Source organism: Styela clava, chromosome 6 (genome assembly GCF_964204865.1).
Source record: "Styela clava chromosome 6, kaStyClav1.hap1.2, whole genome shotgun sequence".
NCBI classification, from domain to species: domain Eukaryota; kingdom Metazoa; phylum Chordata; class Ascidiacea; order Stolidobranchia; family Styelidae; genus Styela; species Styela clava.
Window position 1 is genome coordinate 4051133 of NC_135255.1, and position 23543 is coordinate 4074675.

The 23543-nt window shown below is 35.3% G+C and overlaps 1 protein-coding gene across 1 annotated transcript; it reads left to right on the plus strand.

Moving 5' to 3' along the window:
* Positions 1 to 15173: 15173 nt before the first annotated feature.
* On the plus strand, positions 15174 to 23543 carry LOC120331004 (uncharacterized). Its single transcript, XM_039398020.2, has 10 exons — positions 15174 to 15381; positions 17402 to 17504; positions 17882 to 17963; positions 18687 to 18807; positions 18883 to 19073; positions 20305 to 20422; positions 20495 to 20666; positions 20742 to 21192; positions 21295 to 21356; positions 22846 to 23543. The coding sequence occupies exons 1-10, from the start codon at positions 15313 to 15315 to the stop codon at positions 22977 to 22979; spliced, it is 1503 nt and encodes a 500-aa protein (XP_039253954.2). The 5' UTR covers positions 15174 to 15312; the 3' UTR covers positions 22980 to 23543.

A 23543-nucleotide genomic window follows, 5' to 3' on the forward strand; every position in this document is an offset into this window, starting at 1 on the left:
ATTTTACAAATATTTAATTTAGTGGCTAATCGTAATCGTCGACGCAATAAGTCAAAGCCAACATGAAAGAATATCAATCAGCACCGACAAAAAGAAAGCCCACCGTTAACCGTTGAGGATGTTTTTTTACTTCTCTATTTTATAATATTTTACAATTGCTATCATATATTTTGAGACAGTCTAGGGCTAGGCGGTCAAGTCAATATATCTATAAAGAAATCGTGTAGTTAAGCAGAATTAAAATTAATACCTGTGTAGTGGGATAATTGTGTCGGAATTTAGTTTATCGATGTCGACGGACTAAATGACACTCGTACTTGACGACAAACAGCCAGAATTTATACCCGTGCCAAAAGTCCATGTGCCGTTAATAAGGAAGGACCCCAATTCCACTGTATGATTTAAAACTGGGCGCCTAGTTGCTTTTTGTTATGTGCTGTGTTGATATATTTCTTCATAAAAACTATGTAATATTGAAAATGTCAATATAAAAATTTGACAGCGAAAATAGCCAAATTAGTTGAGCTAGTTTAGCTGATAAATAGCTAAAAACACGTGAATCCTATTCTCTCGCAGGGGTGGGGACATGTATGGCTCATAGCTCACGATCTCTCCAGACAAAAATTAATTAAAAAGTAGTATTCCATTCCAACTTATCTTTTAAAACATTCTGGACCATATCAAAAAGGTAAATATATCGGTAATATCGGCCTTAATCTAACCGATACCGATACATGGCCGATACCGAAAAAATGGCCGATATTGCCGATACCGATACCCGATACCGATACATCGGTACATCTCTAGTACACATATTACATTCCGATGTCCGCCATCTTGGTTCGCATACTTCGGGAGCCCCAATTTAGGTATTGTTTGCATTTTTCAATAACTCACAGAATGACAAGGAGAAAATGGGGTGAAAATTGCTGTTTGCAAGAAGCATAAAACAGTGAGGAATTCAGCACTTAACGACGAAGAATTACGCTATTCATCAAAAATTCATGGAAACTGGATTTGTAATTGATGCACAATGATCAGGAAGACCAAGGGCGGACGCTATGAGGATCCTGAATTAGTTTCAAATTCTTTGTTAAATAGGCCCTAAGTTTGCCTTACTGATTTACATGCTTCTTGCCAATCAGCAACCAAATACTCTATGTATTTTAAATATCGATACACAAAGTATTTTTATGTAATTAATATAGTATCTTGATGACGTAGATTTTGGATCCTATTCAAGAATAAATAGCAGAATGCAATTTCACACCACATTATTACGATATTTTGCGATACTCGATAGACATAGTCAGAGCCGAACAGCAGCCGACCGGGTAAAATTAAAATTACCCATTGTGACATCATCAAAAATGAACGCTGTGTGCGATCAATATGTCGTTAGTACTTTACAGGGTTTTGTTGGGTTCCTACACTCGTGAATGAAGATATATGTCACCGCCTACTGATCAATGTAACGTGTAGAATTAATCTTCGGATTCCTTTGCCGTTGTGTCCAGTTTCGATAGAGAGATAAAATTCGAAATCTAAAGCGGAAGTTTCAACATAGACCAATATTCACACTTTGATGGTAAGCATTTTGAATCTGTTGAAAATGTCATATTATAATGTCAACAAAAAAAAATAAGGGAAAAGCATTTCAAACCTGTACCTAACCCAGTGTTGGCAGGCGTAGAAATTGAATTCCATGAGAATGTCACTATGAAATTAAAGGCACGTGAGATAGAGATCGCGCACCAAAGTAGTTTTAATAACGCTGAGATCGCAGTAGCACCTAAATTGAAATGTGAGTCTTGACAATCATGAAGCTAATCAAAATATTTCCAAGCGAAAAATGTTTTATCAATAAACAATAAATGTCAGCCCCGCCATATGACTGAAACCCACTATTATTCAAACAAAATATGCTTTCTAATTCAAAATAACTGTACAGTTTCACAGTTACATTGTCTTTATTTTTGTAAAGGCTAATAAAATATAGATATAGCTATAACAAAATGACAAAATGGAGAGACCATTTTATTCGTAAGTAATGTTGCACTTGTCAATGCAGTATTTGGGCCACACCCGCTCACTTTCCGGAACTCAAAACGAGTGTTATGGTATCGTGCTTTCTAGGGCTACGCCGTTTTTACACAGCCTTAAGTATCTTTTGAAGAGTTTATAAATTCAACTTATTATTCTATCTAATTCGGTTATTAGCGCAAGTATCTTGCATGTAGAATGTCGCATTTCAGGCAATTGAAAAATTATTTATGAAGTTCAATACATTTTACGTAAACGTTGAAGGTCTGTTATGAAATTATTAAGGATTCTTTATGACGTTGCTGCTAAAAACGGACCGAACAAATGGCATATCTTAGACAAGGGCTTCTCGACGTTTAAATCCTACCCCGACCTCAGCTCACGAACTGTGAACAAAATTAATTATCCTGTGTAATATTTATATTAATATCTTGTTTGTTTAATCTGCTTTCATTTTTGCAGCATGAGTAAAAATATTTATGACATAACATCAATTAGTTTAACCGTATACAAAATTCAGAATATCGACGATTCCAATTGATTCGGACATTATAGCATTAAAAGAGCAGAAATAAAACTATGAAATATTATTTCAAGAATAGAAAATAAATCATATCGCATGCAAAATATGATATGAGCAGTTTCAACTGAGGTGATAAAATGAAAACCAGGGCTGACACCAGCAAAGGCAACTTTATATCAGAACCACTGAAAACTAGGAAAAGAAGAGAGACAAAAAGAATCAATAGGCGAATAAGAAGTGACACAAGAGGAAATAAAAATACTACAATAATTAATGACATTGCAAATTTCTTTTTTTTGAATGGAGAAACCTCATTCAGTTCCGCTCATGCCGAACAGGAATTCTTAAAAATCAACAATCGCGATAATATTCAAAAGTTGGTAAGGTCGGAAGATGTACAAATAGATGAAAGTACCAGTCAGAAGTGTAAAAATAATGATATCTATTGCATATGCCGAAGTGGATGGAACGACGAACACATGGCTCAATGTGAGAGTTGTAAGGAATGGTTTCACCCACGCTGCATTCTTCCGGAAGAAGATTTGAAAAAAATATCTCATAAAGACTGGGAATCTGTAGCCCTTGTTTGTGATGGTTCTCGGATAGTAGTCCACAATGACTTGGGTTCAGGATTAGTTTACAACGCAACGTGTACAAAAGAAAATGACAAAAAAAATTTTCAACAATCAAATTTTATGCAATGGGATTGTTCTTATATGCCATGTAAAAAAGGTACAGATAAGCTGATGAACGCTACTCAAAAACAGAAGTGCTAACGCCCGATGTTAATTTTTTCTCACCGTGCATCTCTGAAACAGCATACAACACTGATTCAATGCAAGATTATGAAGCTCTAATTAATTTGGAACAAGGTGATGGCTCGAATGAATGCGTGAATGCTAATGATTCAGACTCTTCTTGTTCTATTTTCAGTACTTATAATTCTTCTTCCGACAGCGACTGCGAGTCAACATAGGGCAGCGAAATTTTGGACAAGTATATTAAAATCAGACATACTCAAGAAATTCCTCTCGACACTTGGAAAAGACTAACTAAAAAACGAAACGACCTTAGATTTGGAAATTCGGCTTATATTAATTTCGCTGTCAATTTATTCCACAAACTAGATGACGGATGTACCCCAGCTGTTAAAAACCATTATTTGAGAAAAAATGATGCTGTTCGGACCAAGGAATACTACGAGGGAAAAATTACCTTGTATTGCGCACACACTAACTGCAAAAGCAAGTGTCATTGCGAGGTAAAGGGCGTCATAGAAATATGGTCGATTGGACGAAGTATTGAGGCGCGAGTGAAAATTGACGGAAGGAGACGACATTTTCTGTCATGCTCGAAAAGAAGGCGGGTAACTGGAACAGCCCGAAAGCATCTCAAGGAAAAATTAAAACTGGCATCAGCAAAAAAAAATTATTTGGACTGTTACGACAAATTATCGGAAAATCAACGCATGTGTGGCAATTATACCGGAGCTCCAACTAAAGCAGCTATTCGTAAAATGAAAAGCTAATTAAGAGACCATGGGGAGACAAAAAGTTGGGTAGAAAATTTAAATATTCAACGCAAACATGAAATTAAAGAAAACAAGCCATTTTTGCGGACTGTTTCAGCAATTCCACCTGCTGTAAGCTTCATGACAAATTTTCAAATCAGAGTGTACCGAGAAGTTGTATAAAACGCTATTTTGTACTTTGATGCAACAGGAAGCGTTGTGCGTCGTCAGCCTGAACTCGCAGATTTTCAAATATATACCCTTCTTGTACGAAACCCTTTCATAGAGAATGCTCCGCTACCTGTGGCATCTTTTTTGACAAGTGAGATCATACCTACGTAAATATTAGTCACTTTCTAGACAATTTCCTCAGCGAATGCGGGTCTAATAAGTTGCCAATCAGAATAATGTTAGACGGGTCACCTGCAATGTGGAATGCGGTTTTGCGATCTTTTTCCAAGGAAACTCTTCTTCAATATTATCAACGATGTTGGAGAATTGTAACAGGCCATCCATGCGTATCAGATTTAAAAAAAAGTTATTGTGACAAATTGCTACAGCCATGCCATGAGAGCGGCCAAAATCATGTGCACAAAATATCTCAAAACAACGAAGCACATTATAACGCACTTCATTTTCCGGATATCGAAATTGTTTAAAAGTAAAACTATGGAGGAACTAGATAGTTTAATTTATTCATTCATTGTGATAACGAATACGTGCATGAATTGCGATTTAGTGGACAATGCGTTCGATAATTTGAAACAAAGCGGTGGAAACGAAGACCTCGGATTGGATGATTTGATCAAAGCTGATTTCTTAAATGACGAATTTGTGTTACACAGAAACAAAAGTGACACGTTCGAGAAAAAATCTCCGTTCTACCAAAGGTACCGAAAAATGGTAGACAGTATCGCCTCACACACATTAAAAATAAAACTTCAACAATAACAAATAAATATTACGATGAATCATTTTGCGACATCTCAATTCAATTTATTATCAGTAAAATACCCACTACATCGGAGTTGATGCACGGCGATCTATCCCGGCACATGACAGAGTGCAAGATACAGGATGCAAAACTTTCTTTTCAAAATTTCTCAAAGAGGTACGCATCAATAGAAAAGAAAAACACCCAAACAATATGTTCAAACAATCGTACACAGGGAATAATAGAGCAACATTTTAGGACGCTGAAAAAAATAATATTAAATGGTGATAGAGCTTCTAATCCAGAAGATTTTATTTTAAAATACAAATCTGGCTTGAATATACAGGAAAAACAGTTTATTGATATATTGAGACAAAACAAGTATAAGCGTGTTGATTTGCGTTTGAAAAACTCATTAAAAAGGCATACTTCACAAAATCGAAGTTCCGGAAACGTAAGCGCAGAGGATCTGGGTATTTTGGTACTGAAAAAGCAAAGAACATATTTTGCGTTAACAAAAAAAGGCCGCCACCGCCAAAAACCCCCACCTAAGGAAATATACTGAATATAATGTATTGGATTATGGTAGGGAATTTGTGATTAAAGCATGGCATATTGCCGAAATAGTTGATAAAATGTATGATATTGCTATGGTCACCAAAGGAGGGAGATCCATCTCTTGGTTTGATTTGTCTTCAGTATGCCCGAACCCCACGTTAAAACTTCTGCAACGATTAAAAGGAGTTTCGCCTAATTATTCACCAGGATGGCTAACAGACGAAATAGTCAACAGCTACTTCTCAGTTAAACTCAACTACTTCAATAATGAACACAGAGACCATTTATTCGGTTTTGGAGATACAATACTTGCGCAGCAAATATTATCCGGCGATCAATTCAAGATACCTAATCGCGCATGCAATATATTATTCCAGAACGATGATCTAAATTCAATTTGTCGAATAGTATTTTTTCCACCTATATATTACAATCACTTTGTTTTACTATGGTACAATGTCCAAATGAATTTACTGGTATTGGCTGATTCCAAATCAGAGACCGACGTAAATTTCATAAATAAAATTAAGTTGACTTTCATTCGTTTTCTAGAAAGGATTTTGAAAACGAAAACAAACAAGAAATAGTTTTTACAGAGAAACGTATTGTCAATCAAACGGACTCCATAAGCTGTGGAATTTGTGCATGCATTGCAATGGATTTTGTATGCTTTGGATATCTTCAAAAAAGATTTGAAATTGACAATGCCCAGCAAACCTACAGGTACCTAGTTCCTTATGTTATTTTCAATTATTCTTCCACAGCAGATTCTCGTTTAGAAAATGCTGCTAGTACCATAACGGAAGTGACAGAAAAAACGTCTACACTGAAGAACATTTTTAACAACTGTTGGTTTAATTCAGCTTCACAGTGTCTGTGTTCTGTCCTATCATATTACCGATTGGCTCGCCCAATTTTTTCTAGCATTCGCGATGGAAATGTATTTTTGAAGTTATTAACAGTCTTGTCAAAAATGGTTCTAGGTGAAACAGTTCGGCGGTGAACGAGGTATCTTCGGCATTTGGTATGGTCTTAGGCCAACAGCAAGACACTGTGGAGTTTTTCTTACGGCTATTACAATCAGAATTCCGTACCCAACTAGAAAGAACCGGCCTTACGATTGATACTATTGCAAGTGTATCTTACTCGTATTGACAAGCGGGCTGTCCAAATAAAATTCTCCAATGTAACTTTAAATGCGTCTGATTATGAAGATGTTGAAATTTGTTTGAGATCGCACCTTAAAGAATTCGCGTCAGAATTGGCATCACTACAATTGTCGTCTAATGCCAATTTGCGTTTCAAAGAAGCAGATGTGACATTTACATAACATTGCTACCAAAAATGCTTGTTTTCGATATTAACCGAGGCGCCGTCGAAGGCAAAATATCTACTCGCATTCTCTTAGATGAAACCTTTACAATCGATTTAAAAGGTGATTTGGTGCTTTACAAACTTAAGTGTGTTGCAGCACACATTGGTAACGCGATGTCTAGCGGTCATTGGTTTACATACGTTTTCCCTGAAAACAGTCAAAACGTTCTGTGTTATAACGATTCGACCGTTAGCAGTCTGCCTAAAGAAACAACCATTTCGAAACTGCAAACCGAGTGTTCTTTAGCTATTTATGTCCAGGAAGGCCAATCAGCTACAGCTAGATATAGACCCATCGACAACAGCGATTTATGTGAAAGCGACGATGACGAGTTGCCGGTTACTATTATAGCTCGGCCAAAGAAGGCAGAGCTTTCATTAATGTTCCCCAAGTTGTCGAGGAAAAATACCTTGTTTCGAAGTTTAACAAGGATTAAAAAATGATACTGATGACGCTCGCCATTGGATAGAACTGCCCAATGATTTTTCATCGGCATTATTGCAATATATTACAGATATTACAAAGCTTTCGAAAGAAAAATCACTAACAAAAAATGTTGGAAGACGGCATTACCTGTTTTTACAACTGGATCACAGCAAATTGTTAATGGTTAATAGAAATATGAAATGTAGTACTGTTTTCGGCGAAGATTTCCAATTCAACTTAATTGTGTATTTGCGCTATACATTTTGCTGCAGACAGCAGAAAATTCGTTACCTCAAAAACACAGTTTTATCAAGAGGAATACAGCAAGTGACAAGTTTTTTGTAACACCAATTTATGTAACTAAATTAAATCGTCTAGTCTAGTTGATATTATTGCTCTTATCGTCTGCCTGACTAATGAATTCTTAAAATCTCTCCCAAGTTTCAATAGGCATAATCACTTCTCCGATGCTCGCAGCACGCTGTCTTTGAAGATTTCACAGTTTGTACGCAAAGCCTTGAATTTCACATTGTTGCGTCACAATCACAACAACGCAAGATCAGGGAAAGTCTGTTTCGATTGGCGTCTAGTTCCAATGCCTCAATGGGCACGCATTTTCACATGGTAGTAATAAAGGATATTAAAAAACAGCAACATATAAAAACTCGACTGCCATCCAAGTACCCCTGGAAATCTTCTCGTGAACCCCTGGTGTAGAGGGAATAGGTACGCGGCCCGACCTGGTATTATGACGTCGCAGTATATATTGAACCATGACGTTTTGTTACAATTCGGAACGTCCTCATGTCTTTATATCCCAGTTAGCATCAAGTGCACTCACTTATTCTTACATGTTTTAGCTATATATCATCTGAGTGTCTTGATTAGTTTGACAATTTTCGATACCGAAATTTTTTTTCTACATTCGGATAATACATGGTAATTATAAAAAAAATATGGCAGTAAATTTATTTTCCTGTTGTGTAAAATACAAAGTATAGCTTCATTTTTTCACACAATCCTGCGCACGCAACTACATGTAATGGTTTTAATATGATAGGTAAACATTTACCTCTTTCAGCCTTTACAGTAGACAACACGCTGAGCTTTCTAATCGAACGCGTCTGTTCCCAGCGCATGCGCACAACGGAACGTCCGCAGAACCTACAATGATTTTTTTTTAAATATAGAATTGTTGAAGCCAAGCTTTACACACGTAGGTACATGCAATACGTTGCATTCAACCGTAGTAGTATATATTTACTATTCAACTCAAGTATATATTCCAAAAACCGTCGACAGTGAGTCCAGTAACACGTCATTTTATATGCATATGAGTCACAGCTATCGATTTCTTGTGTTCTGAGTAGGGCTGGGCATTTCGAATCGAATAGTGAATTATTCAAATCGGTTCAGAGCAAAATTTCGAATCGCCGCCATCTTGTTTTCTTCTTTCCGCCAATGGTCGACGTAAATTCCTCAATTTTTTTTTATTGATGCCATATTTTTTCAACGCAATTCTGACATATGACTATTTTCTGTAATGAGTTATTGATGAAACGTATTTTTTATTGTGTGTGAACGCTCAGCAATCTGCCTGAGTGATGTATTGTATGTTTTCAGTAATTTATGTGCCCGAAGGGCCTAGTACAATAAGAAAGTTACATACAATTTTATATCTCCCAATCAGTGTTCTCTTTAAGAAAATTTCACACTGCGAAATGTTGTTACTCAAATAGCTTATCCTTGTTTTCGTGCTTTTCCAATGTTTATACACTTTGTCCATGTAAATTCCTGAATCAAGCGACAATTAAATAAACAATACTTTATGTACAATATCAGCATTTTGTTGTTGAAAATTCATTACTTTTATCAACAATAAGAATATGAAATTTTGCTTGTCTTATGCTCTGTAAGATTTCTTCCCTGTCGAGAAAGTCTCTCTATGTATTTCAGAAATACAAAACCGTAATTTTTGCTTTGCCATGAATGTGGCAATTCAGTATATTTTCACATACGACTATTTATTACTTTGCGGGACAATATTGATGAATTCAGTTTAACACGTGGTATAACAATATCAATAAGATGCTTTATTTCACTTGACGGAGTTTTCAAAACTTCACTCTCTTCAGCAATTGGCAATGTGGTGAAAAAGTTCAAACTACTACCCAGTCCCGATTGATTCAAAATTTCGCTTCTGAGTTAATGCACCTAGTGCCGAAAAAGCGAAAAGTGTGATTACTCGGCGAATAAACAGATGTTTTCGGTGACGGAAAGACGTCGCAATATGACGGCGGAAGAGAAATTGCGTAATAAATCAACGCAAACTCGTGTTCGGTAAAGCGATGGACCTCTCCCCGACCTTTGACCCTCGAAATATTCTTTCTATACTTTATCATTGCAAAATTTTCGGGGCTATTTTAAGAGTGCTTCTGCAAGTTGGCGCCTGTAAAATGGGGTATGTGTTCAAAACCATCAATATGATTCATCGCATACAACAATCTGTTTTTTAAAAGTACTGGTAAAGAATTTTAGCCTAGTCTATCACAGCTATTTCTACACTATTTTTTTATTACTGTAATTATATTAAAACACCTAGGAAGACAGAGTGATCATTGAATTATCTGATTTATATTTGAGTTTCCGAAACACAAATGAAAACTAACGAATAAAGTTCAAAAACGCGAAAACGAGGTAATGTTTACTACCACGCTTGAAAGTCTGTCTGAGTGAGAAAAGTGTCTGAGCGGATGCGAAAAGGGAGCATTTTTTGCATCTTGCTGATTGGCCAATGTCACGAAGTAAACAAGGAAGTCGATGCTCGGGGAAAGGCCCATTGAGACGGCATAAAAACAACAAAACAACGTAGTTTCTCGCGGACCGGCGAAAAAGCTTTGCGGACCGGCGGTGGGAACCACTGCTCTAGTCTATTCAAACAGACACGTACGCACCCGACGACGACCGGAATGGAATCGCCATATGATTAGGCCGTCTTTTCGTCTTTAGTTTATTTTTCCATATTTATATATTGAGTACTATTAGTGTATCTGTAATAACTGCCATCTAATTCTGAGCCTAACCCTTGCTGATTCAAATAATAGTTTATTTCTTCATATTTATATATTAAGTACTATTTGTGTATCTGCAATAACTGCCATCTAATTTTGAAGCTAACCCTTGCTGATTCAAATAATAGTTTATTTATCCTATTTATATTTTGAGTACTGTTTTATGTATTCGCCAAAACTGCCATTTAATTTTGAGGCAAATCCTTGCTGATTCAAATTATAGTATATTTCTCCGTACTTATATATTGAATACTGTTTGCGTATTTGCAATAACTGCCATCTAATATTGGGGCAAACCCTTGCTGATTCAAATTATAGTTCATTTATCCATATTTATATATTGAATCCTATTTGTGTATTCGCAATGACTGCCATCTAATTTTGGGGCTAACGCTTGCTAAGTCAAATAATAGTTTATTTATCCATATTTATATATTGAATACTATTTGTGTATTCGCAATAACTGCCATCTAATTTTGAGGTAAACCCTTGCCAAGTCAAATAATAGTTTATTTATCCATATTTATATATTGAATAATATTTGTGTATTTGCATTAACTGCCATCTAATTTTGAGGCAAACCCTTGCTGATTCAAATAATAGTATATTTATCCATATTTATATTATGAGCACCATTGGTGTATTTGCAATAACTGCCGTCTAATTTTGAGGCTGAACCCTTGCTATATTCTTTATATTGAGGTCTATTTTGTGCATTTGAGAGGCTGACCCTCTCTATTTCAAATAATGTTTATTTATCCAAATTTCCACTTGATATTAAGATTACCAAAATTGTTTCACATTTGGGGTATATAATAGTTTATAAATTGGTACTTATATATGTATTTGTGGGTATTAATCACCCATCTGTCTAAATTCTTTCTTGTTATAAGGCTGATTCCACTCTTTATACAATTGTTTCCCAATATTATATTCACATGACTATGAGTACCATTTTGTTTATCTCCGGAAACTTATTTTTACATGTGAGGCTTACCGCTTGCTGACGCAAACAATTGTTATGTGTCCAACTTTACATTTGAGTATAGTAGTCCAATAGCCAAATTTGTTTTTTTATTCATGGGACTTAGACCTCGCTTTCAAATAATAGTCTGTGTAATAGTTGATTATTCGTTCAAACTGTTTCATTTCTCAAAGACAAATCTTATCTTTTAAAAATTTACTTCGCTAAAATATTTATATTTTTTTGTTCAATTTGTATAACGCGCCTCAGCCCATCTCTTATTTTCTCATTTTGTTTTTAATCTTCACATGTTGATGGCTATTGAAATTTGTAGCCCAATTGCAGGCAATTTAGGTAAATTAGATAATAACATCACATGTAATATCAAAACGATAAATAGCATCCCGATCCCGCTTACATATATTTTCCAAATATGTATCCATGACGAATGCTTGTAATATCCTTACCTGACCCCTTCATAAATTATTCTCCCAGTCCAAAATGAATGTAATATCTCTTCAAATGAAAAATAGTAATGGGCTTCTTAGTTGCATCATACCACATTTATTTTGTTAGTTTTATAACTTTTCTGTATTACTATGTTTATTCAAATTGTGTGTTTGTATATATAGATGTTAACACGAACAATTGATTAGTCCATTTTTTTGTTTTGTTCGTTTTTTTTTCAAATTTTGTTTCATGAATTTTAACCACTTCAAATAGTCATATTTTACTGTGAACTTATCAGCGTAAACTTGGAGGGAGCTGACTTCGATGACCGCATGGTCGTATCGCTCCTTCCAGTCTATACCGAAAAAAGTGTATTTTTTGTTACCATTATTTATTGTTATGACTGTTTTTTTTTCTGGTTGACGAAAATAAAAAATCTCTCTCTCTCTCTCTTTTCGGCTTTCTATTCCTACCGGACCTACGGGATATATATATGTAAATCCTGGACTCCTCGCCGTCGTTGGGTGGTTCACGTAACCGCTGGTCGGTTACGGCTTCCTCTACCACCAAGTCCATGCTTCCGAAAACAAACAATATAACTAATCCCATACCCGACTGGGAATGGTAACCTGACGAGAGGCCATGGTTCGCCGTATGGATATGCCGTCTTATCGGCTTTCCTCTCCCCCGGGATAAATATATAAATATTATCCTATTCTGTCCAATGTATCCTGATCTCTGATACACCCATCCTGCTGGCATTGAGGATGGCAAAAATATGATCATCTGGCAACCCAAAAATAGGCGTCACACTGGGTGATGCGTTTCTCTGCTCTCGAAGGTTCCAGTTAGGATAGGATAGGATAGTTCGCCGAGCAGTTGGTTTATTTGGTAAAAAGAGATTCCATTTCGTCGCATGTGAACTACTGGCTGTTGTACGGATACGGTACCTAGTACGGTAACGCTCAATCATTTATTCCCATCGCGTGGGAGTGCTGTTATTTAACTTAGTTATGAATGGATACGGTACCTCACCAAATGAAATCACAGTATTCTGGTACGGTAGCCTACCTGTTTACTGTATTCTGGTATTAGGTACCGGTACCGTACCGGTAGCCTACCAGTATGCTGGTATGTAAATCAGTTAATTACGGTACCGTAACTTCTGAACTTAAATCAGTAGTCTAGATTCAGAGATTAGAGTAGCCTAGTGTAATTATTCTTTACTGGTGCGGCGTAGTTAGCTTTTTTTAAATGTGGCAATAATGAAATCTGGAAATACCCGATGGATAATAGTCTACCAGACCATACTCTATCAACAGATCAATACAGTACGGTACAGCAGTACAAATATGGTCTCATGTAGTTTCGTACCGGTACCTAACATACTTCTAGTGGGCGTAGCATGACAATTTTTTCACGTATCAATCATAACCCCTGCCTGACTACACCTAGGGATGGGCAATGTAGAATAATTTACTATTCTAGAATATTCTAGAATAGTTGAACCGAATCCAGAATACCGAATCCTATTCTATTTTCATACTTATTCAAATAGTGGGAATTTCCACATTGCTGGATTTAGATGTTAAAAAATTGCAATGTATTACTTACTATAAATGTATTATTTATTTGGAAATGTCCTGAACATTGGATTTCATTTGATACTAAACAGGCAGTTTCCAGGACAATAAAATTTAGGAATATTACAATATTTTTTGCCTTCAATTGTTCCAAATGTATGTAATCCCTAAATACTGATATGCTAAACTAAGACACGCTTTACACACTTTAATAGTAAGCGGTTTAATACAAAATAGACATGAAACGGCGTTAAATCATTATTAATGTAAGTCTGCCGAGTGTACTAAAACATACCCGCTGAGAATTAATTAGATGCAGAACCAGCGTGTGGCCACTGCAACCTCTGCTCCGTTGTAAAATATTAAATTTAACCACTATCAATTAAAATCAACTTTTTATTCTGTGCGAGCAAGACACGTAAAACCAAGTTCCCTAAAACGTGATTTCGTACTTAGTTATTAGGTAATAACATCTAAAGACGAACTCATTTTCTATGATTATCGTTACATATCATTATCTACCCAGACTTGGCCCTACTAAAATTCAATACGTCACTATCTTCGCCAGATGCGGCAACTTTTTTCAAAATTCATCGCCGTCTAAAATACTACAGACTTTCGATCAAACGTGCGTCTATCTTGAACGATAGAAATGTTATCATTAATCATTATCTACCCAGACTTAGCCCTACTAAAATTCAATACGTCACTATCTTCACCAGATGCGGCAACTTTTTTCAAAATTTATCGGCGACCAAAATACTACAGACACTCGAACAAACGTGCGTCTATCTTGAACGATAGCAACGGACTGAAAAATATGTTATGTTTTGAGAGTGAAATTCAAATGTGACAGATGTTCGCGTTTTGCGATATAACTTTGTATTTCGGAAAATGGTATAATAAAATTATCAGTAAATAATATTTGATCTAAATTAATCGCAAGTAATGTTATAACATTTAACGCCTGGCTTTTGGTTTACGTGCATCATTTTTTGGGAAAACTCGTAGGTCGCGAAAAATCATTAAATTTAAAATGAAGCAAGGCATGTCTGTAAACAATTAAAGATTGTTGCATTCAGATTATCGGAATATCACCAGTAAGTCGGCACAAATAACGCTAGCTAGATAGCAAAGGAGGAAAACGCAAAAATGGTGCAATAACGAGTCTTCGCCGTGAGGTTATATTGCCGACTTCTTGTCCTAAATATGCCGATTGAAATTACAGTGTTTGATGTTTATTGATTTACGGGTTCTTTGCGAGCAGACGCAAGTTTGATTAAACGAGAGAGATTTCCACGCGAGAAAAACGCTCGTCTATAATTGATAAATTAGAAACCCGAAATACAAAAATTGACGCATGGCGGCGGAAACCGAATCCTGTTATCGGATCCCGTTGGATTCGAATACTTTGGGATTCGAATCCTCCGGATTCGGTATTCTGCATTGCCAATCCCTAACTACACCATCCAAAAATTACATCATTACGACATCACAGTGACGTAATATAGCCCTTCAAACTATATGAACTGCCATCCAAGAGTCCCACATTCGGCAATTTGGATGATTTGTCTTCTTTTAATCAATATCCACATTTGGAATTTGAGGCAAACCTGTATATACTCATTCGAAACCTAAAATACAAGTTCCAGGAAAACGTAATACAATGCAAATTTAGGGTAGAAAACTCGATTAAAGTTAGCGTCAAACAATGCTTTTTAGACATTAATTAATCGTTACTTTTTACTTGTCTTATCAAGGTTAACAAATTATGAAGAATAATATAATTAGAATTGGCTCATGAACCACACATAATCTAAATTTATTGTACAAATTGATTTAAAGGCAGTGTTAGTAGTGCTGAGAAAATTAAACATGGATGTTAATACTTGGAATAGTGTTCACCTCAGTGAACTGTTGTCTCAAACCAAATGTGACGAGGAGGTGGGTAATATTATATATCAGTATTTTTTTTTTAGAGTGGATCACTATTTTGTTTTTCATTATTTTTTGTTTCAGCTAGTAAAAGTATTCGACTACATCATTATTTTAAATGCAATAGTGCATGCATTTGACTATCGTAATTGTGCATTACAATCAGACCCAAAAGTTACCCACAATTTTACCAGCCTCATTCAGCCAGTATTTTGACCTATCATAAATGTCCATTTAATTTTAACTGTAGGATAATAAATGCACTATACTCAGGGCTGCCATCGATATGAACCCAAAATTAAAGACATCAGGGAAACATAATAATAAGATAACAAAGAATGAAATAAAATAAAATGTATTCATGCCAGAGCGGAAAGTGTCTAATCATACTTTGCACTAGAAAGGATTTGCTCTAGCAGTATTTTATTCTTAAAAACTATCTGAACCATCTCACTTTTGAGTTGTATTTTGATTCAAGTTACACAAACTGATCTTTGCTGGTAGGCTATAGCCTATAGTATTGTCATGGAAATTAATTTGCTATTATGAATGCGCATATCGATAATTGTGGTGCTAATATCATTTCTAGCAAATCAATCATTCGAATTGCTTAATCTCAGTGCCCGGTATAAGAACCTCTCCCCCTAAAATAAAACAAAAATAAGGACGTTTCTTAGAAATGAGAACAAAAATATTTTCTAAGACCGCCAAAATAAGGACAAATCTTAGAAAGAAGGACAGTGCATGATTGCCACCAGGTAAACTCATGTATCGACTGGGAAAACAGCAGGATACTAGAAAAAGAAACTCAATACAGGAGAAGATTATTTCTCGAATCTTATCACATAAATAAAGAGAAGAATTCGATGAATGACAAAGAAACCACACTTTTCCCCGCCTGTGTATAAATCATTGATTAAATAGTCTTCTTTTTGTTTGAACTTGCGCTAGTTTGTTTATTTATGCATATTATCTTATCATAATCCTTTTAGATTAGAGTTGACGCCATGATAATTTTTATATTTTTCCTTTTTTTTTTTCTTGCTCTATTTATATCCACTTGCGTCCTTTCCATTTCATGCCCTGATGAAGTTTTTCTGTATAGAAATTCGAAACGTCGGCAAATTACATCGTTTTGCTAACAGCGGTGGTGCTTCATTTATTAGAAAGAAGGACGTTATGGCAGCCTATACTATATATACCCAATGTGTCGATTGCTGCCTTCTTGCTGATGAGTATCATTATGACATGTCATTTACATGGCTGGTTTACTCTTGTCATTAATTAATAATGTTTCATCATCATGTTGTCACAATCAATAATAACCTCTCAATCCGCACTCTGTTATTTATGCTATGATATATATATATTGTCAGGTTAAATTTGGAATTATTTTGTTGATCAAATTCACTTTTATGTTTGATATTCATGAATCATGATAATATTTATCCATGAAATAGAAGTTTCATACAGCAGTGTCATTTTTGCTTACATGAAAACATCGTATTACGTTTCAAAGAGACTAAGATATTACCAATGGTGCCAAATGTTATTGGGATTGTGTCATAGTTTCATACTCCATCCCTATGCTGGTTAAAGGATAGGTTTTCTATTCATTTTGCATAGGTATCTTTCTAGTCCTTTCTGTACTCGGGGAAGTTTTTATATTTAAAACATCGCTTCTTGTCAATGTGTTCAATTGACAGAGAATGGTGAATGTACAAAATTTATTTGTTTAAAGGGCAACTTGCTTTGGATTTCAAAGAGAAGAAAAGAGAGACATTTGTGATTGTATGAATCAGCTACACTGGTTACAGAATGGTTGAAACTTTCCACATGCATATATTTACTTTATTACGGCAGATGCACATTATATACTCCTTTTGTGTAAGAGGCTCATTCATGTCGAAGTACAAAAATATGAATCAAAGAAGGGTTTATGAATGTGGAATTAGTTATGAAGCCATAGATAGGGCATGATATACTTTTACTACCAGCTTCTTATATTGTTTCTATTAAATTATTCCAGAGATTGTTTGATCATGACGTATTAACAAGCCGATTGAAAAGAACTTTGTGTTACGATCCATTAAAACGACCTGATATGGACACCCTTTCCTTTTCTGTCACAAGTAAGTCATGACTTATGCCCAGGTATTTTCACAATCTTGTCTGATCCCTTAATTCCTTAGTACGTTTATTTTAGACTGTGTGCACTTTATGGTTTGCTTTACATGGAGAACTATGTTATCCGTTATTATCAATAGAATTTAAATCTATGCCACCACTTTCAAAATGTAATAAATTGAGGCTACAGTTAATTTATTACTGTATATATAATACCATTTCAAAAGCTGAATAAGTTTATTGTTATATAGAGCCTTTTGCAGAGCCGAGTGTGCACTACTTATAAAGCATATACAATAGATGGATATGAGATTTATTGTTCCTGTTGTTGTTCAAAGTTGTTCATGCGATATGTAGATAATTCTGTTATATTCGTTTATAGAATCTGCAGTGTCTTGTTTCCGTCATGCAGCTCCAATGCCCGTAGGAAAACTAGGACATCGATATGCATCTCGTGTAGCCAGGTTAAAATTCAAATCTTTTTGTTATATTTCAATAATATGTTATTTTATTAACATCTAATTGACTTGTTTACCAGTAGTGATTACCAACGTTCTATTTATTTTCTTGGGGTGTCAATATCTTGTCACATTTGACAATGATTATTGTTTTTACAAATGACTGTGTTTATTGCAGTAAAAGTGTAATCAACTCCAGTGACCCTATTCATTCTTTTATTATGCCATCTTATTCTGTAGAACTTTCAAGGGGTTGCTGTCACAAAAAATCTCAAGCATTTAATGATGTTACCCATATCCGAATAATTCATTAGTGTATTTTACAGACCAAAGGGCACGCTTAATATCCTTTACTCTCAAAAACAGGTTGTGCGCCTTATAGACCCGCGCGCCTGATGTATGGATCAGGTATTGCCTCATGCTTTATTATATATATACTCAAAATTAGTACCGGTTGCGCCCTAATGTCCAGTTTGTCTTATTACGTATGAACAAAAAAACGAATCTAAGCAATTTATTGATAGTGTGCCTTATGGTCCGTAAAATAGCTTGTCAATTTATTCTAATCTGAACATTCAAAATTGGTGCATTTTACAGGAATATCTTGTTATATACTAACTGTATCAGGTTTATTTACTACAAAAAGCTTTTACTACAAAAAAATGGAGTATAAAACATAGTTTTGATTATCTTTTCATGTTGTTCCACTGTTTTTTTGTTTTGTTTTAGAGATGCTTGTATATCTCCATGTGCTTTGCTCCTTGGATTAATATACATCGAAAGGCTGAAAAGCAGGAATCCAAATTATCTGACACAAATTTCATCATCTGAACTTTTTTTGATATCAATGGTATGCTTGTTTAGGCTAAAAAGTGTTATTTCGGGGTTATTTTATCTGGTGTCTTATGAGTCAATTTTTTCACAGATGGTAGCTTCAAAATATTTATTCGATGAGGGTTGTGAGGATGAGGTGTTCAATGATGAGTGGGCTATATCTGGTGAAATGGAAGTAGCCAAAGTAAATAAACTGGAGAGAGAATTTCTTGGAGCTATTGATTGGAATTTGTATGTCAAACCTCATGAATTTTCATCAATGCTGACCATTGCAGAAACTGAGTAAGAAACATAATGCATACATATGCTGAGACTAAGTCTACTAGATTACTAATCAATAAATTTGTAAATATATTATTAAATCATTGAACTGATTTGTAATTATATAAACATAAATAATCTTTTCAATGAAAAATAGTGGCCAACAGTTTTCTGATATCCTATCTGAATTATCATACGCTTAGTGGAATGGTGAATTTTGAATAAGCACTGGAATGATATTAAACCAAGATGTATATCTTATGATCACCATGTTTATATGTACACCATTTATTATAGTTACCTCAAGTTTTTAGAATAATCCATTTCAGATATATCAGTCATTTGAACCATTTAGTGATATGAAACGAAAATAAATTTTTTTAGCCTTATTATATCAAGTAGGTAGTTGATGTATCCATTCCATTGGTGTTTTTTACCAGATTTATTCATTCATTAAATTCGTTATTTTCATTTAATCACAATTTATACTATACTTCTTTCAAATTCAAAGAAAGTTACCGATATATGATGTTATACTAAATAGAATCGGATATTGAAATATTCAAGTTGAAACAATTCTGATGAGGAATTAAATTCGAAAATAACATAGGCTATTTGAAACTTACATCCCTAGTAATTGCACACAAAAAATGGATTCCATAGAGCCCACCGAAAGTTTCTCAAACATACAGTAACTGATACCCTACATGATTTTCATAATTGTATCATTATTATGTGCATATTTGAATAATTAGGCCTATTGTTGTTAGATACACGTTTTTTTAATATTTTGGAATGCGTAAAAACAAATCAACATAATTACCATTGTTTCTTGTAGCAAAAAAAGTCAAATCGGTAATCGAAAACCAATCCTGAACGAATTATGTTCGACTACCAAGATATCACTGTATTTATTTACATATCTGGGTTGCCCCTTTTATATACTTTTCTATATAACAAAAATGTTTTAATAGTTATCGTAACTTTAAATCTGATTCGAAAGAAAAATAAATACGGTAGTCGTTTTTCTCAATGTTATTCCTTCGACTGTATCGTCTTTAAGCTAAATATCCAAAATAATAAATGGTTTGAAAGGATCTAGTTTGATATTGCTCCTCAACTTTAATTAAATTTCTGTCATATTGAAGTACCCTTAAATTAATACTTTCACTTAGTTGAGAAAGTATTGCTTTCGTTTGAGTTAAACTTCTATTCCAGTGAATTTCAACTCTTTTTCCATGTGATATTTCAGTGTTGCACTATCAAACGGCTGTGAACGTGGATGGCTGACATATAGTGATTTACGCTCTTTACTTGATTGTCATAGTATATATAAACAAATGACTCAAACTGCTGGAATCTTGTCAAAGGTATGTTTTATTTTGTGACAACTGCTTTCAATTTAATGAACAAATGTTATATTGATATATATGGGTTTTCAGGCCACCTGTATATGCATGATAATGTATAGTGGACTGGTATGTTTGGCTGCCTTCACTTCTGCTGCACTGGTCTCCGTTTCACAAATGGCATATCAGGGGGTAATGCCAATGGAACCACAACCTCAAAAACTTCCTCTCGATACATTCGGAACACATAATGATACAGATGAAGGTATTTAGATTTTAGTCAAATGAAGATTTTTTTTCGTAGCAGCAGTTCCTTATGCCATAGATTTGCTTTTTGCAGAACCTCTAGCATTTATGCAGGAACCAGAAGAAAATCTGCTTGATGCTGAGGAATTTCCTGGATTTTTTCCACAGTCCAGTGTTATCTACACAAATCAATTAAGAAGCCGAATGGAAGGTGACCATGGTTCCATTTTCCGAGGTCGTCCGCCATCACCGCTGTCTCAGCCTGTACCATTGCCTGTTGTTGATTTTGAAGACACGCCTAGGACGACTCTCCAATATGGAAATATTTTCACCAAATATTCAACAAAAAGCTCACATGATCAAGATGTTGACAAGCAGTATGTTCCCAAAGTTCTACACTCAAAGAAAGCTATCTGCACTATTCTTGAAGCCTTTGTGTTTATGACTAACGTTCCAATGATCTTCAAGGACTCTTCCAAACCTGTTTGCAGCAGTTGTGGCCGGCCGATTAATGATGTGGCGTCTGAGTTGCCTGTTTGTAAGAGGTAAGAATCTGTTCTTTTTTTTTTATTTTTTCAACCACTGGCAATGTTCTGCACATGACATTTAACACATAAATAGTCTGAAGGAATTTACCTTTTTTTCAGGTTTGATACTACTTGCCCAGATGTTCCCTCCAATTTCTCCAATCATTTCAATGCTGCCCTAGGTAAGAACTGTTGCTTGTTCATTTTATCATTTATTTTGATGAAACACCTCAACCCGGGTCTACCCTAGATCAGTGGTTCTTAACCCTTCTTACACTCATGCAGGGGCATAGCCAGAAATTTCTATTTGCCGATAAATTAGATTGAAACATCTAGCGCAGGGATTCTCAACCTTTTTTTTGTCAAGTACCCCCCGAGTCACGAAACAATCAACGCGAACCCCCGGTAATCTGACACCCAACAAAGTTGTGATATATCGACTAACAATTTGTTAAAACAACAATTTATTGACCAGATAAAACTAAATTTAATTTCCCTGTTACTGATATTGCCCTAGTCCTTCGCCTAACTAATAAATTCTTGAAATCCCTCTCCAGTTTCAATAAGGATATCACTTTCTCCAATGCTTGCACACGCTGTATTTGGAAATTTCAGTTTTCCTGCAAGCTGTGAATTTCACATTGTTTATGTCACAATCACAACAACGCAAGATCAGGGAAAATCTATGTTTCAATTGGCATCCAGTTTCAATCGGCACGCATTTTCCTCTGATAGTAGTAAAGGATATTAAAAAACAGCAACACACAAAAACTCGACTGCCATCCAAGTACCCCCTGAAATATTCTCGTGAACCCCCGGGGGTTCGCGAACCCCAGGTTGAGAACCCCTGATCTAGCAGTTCTGGCCGAATGCCAGAAAACGTGTGTTTTCATGAGTCTTGAGGGTCTAAAAAGCGTTTCAAGCTACGAAAAATTGCTATGTATGATACAGAAAGATGCTTTTATTTTTTTTACATTTCAAAAGGGGGAGGGGAGGGGGGGTTCAGACTGCTAAAACCATCCCCTGGCTACGCCCCTGCACTCATGCCATCAGATTTATCGAAGGTTGAAATAGGTAACAGATCATCTCAATCTGTACATACAATGAAGCAAATGCCTATAACTTAGCAGATTATATGTCTTTCTAAAAGTTAGTATTTTGAGGCTATTTCTTCTGCCTATATAATATAATCTTCATATGAACAATATCGTATCAGAAAGTTGGCTCGGCGGTACGGCACATCATGCTAAGCGTTAGGAATACGCTCGCCACCGCACCTCTGATTACCCTGCGTGGGTGGTTCGAATACCATGCAGGGATAAGGATGAGTATGTGAGAGAGGATTGCTGGACTTCTCGTCGCCATAGGGTGGTTCACGTAACCGATGGTCGGTTACGGCTTCCTCCATCAAGTCCAAGCATTTGAAAACAATGAACTGTCTTAACTAATCCCATACCTGACATGGACTGGTAACTGGACGAGAGGCCGTGGTTCGCCATATGATTAAGCCGTCTTATCGTCTTTCATCTCCCGAGGATAAATATGTAAATCCTATCCTTGCAGTTAAGGATGATTTGAGATTTACTTCTATTGCCAATTGAAAAATTCCCTGTGCTTCTTTCAAACTGATGCAACCAATGTTAACACTTCTATATTTTCTTTAAATTTTAGGTCTCAAGATTCTGTCATCACGCTATTTACACCATCAACCAGCTAAACACACATATCAATCTGGAAAAAACTTCAATCTCACTATTCCTCCATCTCCAAATATTACACCTGGCATCACAATTGTTGTTCATTAATGTTACTGTCTCAAATTAATTAATTACCATTACACTGATTAGGTAGAAAGTACAGCCACCAAGTAGTAGTAATGTAGCAATATACCGATTTTGGCCATTTTGACAATTAGAAGAAAAATAAACATAGTTACTTCAGAAATTATTCAGGTAAAAAATACTATTAAGAGTTTGAGGAAACACTAAATCTTGTTCTATTTATTGCTTCCAATGGTATTAGTTTTTTTCTTTATTCTGATGGTTGTGTATTATTAACCAGGGAATAATGGTATTATCATTTGATTGGCATTTACCATTTTAAAGGTAGCACTGGTATGTTGTCATTGCAGATGCAGGGTGGTTTTGTTTTCTGCTTTTCAAGGAACTTGAATGTAACTTTGATTGGATCATGATAAAAGTTATTTTCACACCCTTGCATTTCTTTGCCCAGTCAATGTTGCAGTTTGTCATAGTAAGATAAGATGAAGTAGGTTAGCGATGCTTTTTATTTTTCTCACTGCTAGTTCAGTATTGTGCCTGAATCTGTTTTAGAATGATTTGGATATTGAATAAATGATATTATTTGGA

Excerpts from the sequence above, each read along its gene's own strand:
- LOC120331004 (XM_039398020.2), top strand. The coding sequence starts at position 15,313 with ATGGATGTTAATACTTGGAATAGTGTTCACCTCAGTGAACTGTTGTCT. Across the intron at positions 17,964-18,686 it reads TATGCATCTCGTGTAGCCAG|AGATGCTTGTATATCTCCAT; the intron begins GTTAAAATTCAA and ends GTTTTGTTTTAG. Across the intron at positions 20,423-20,494 it reads CTGCTGGAATCTTGTCAAAG|GCCACCTGTATATGCATGAT; the intron begins GTATGTTTTATT and ends ATGGGTTTTCAG.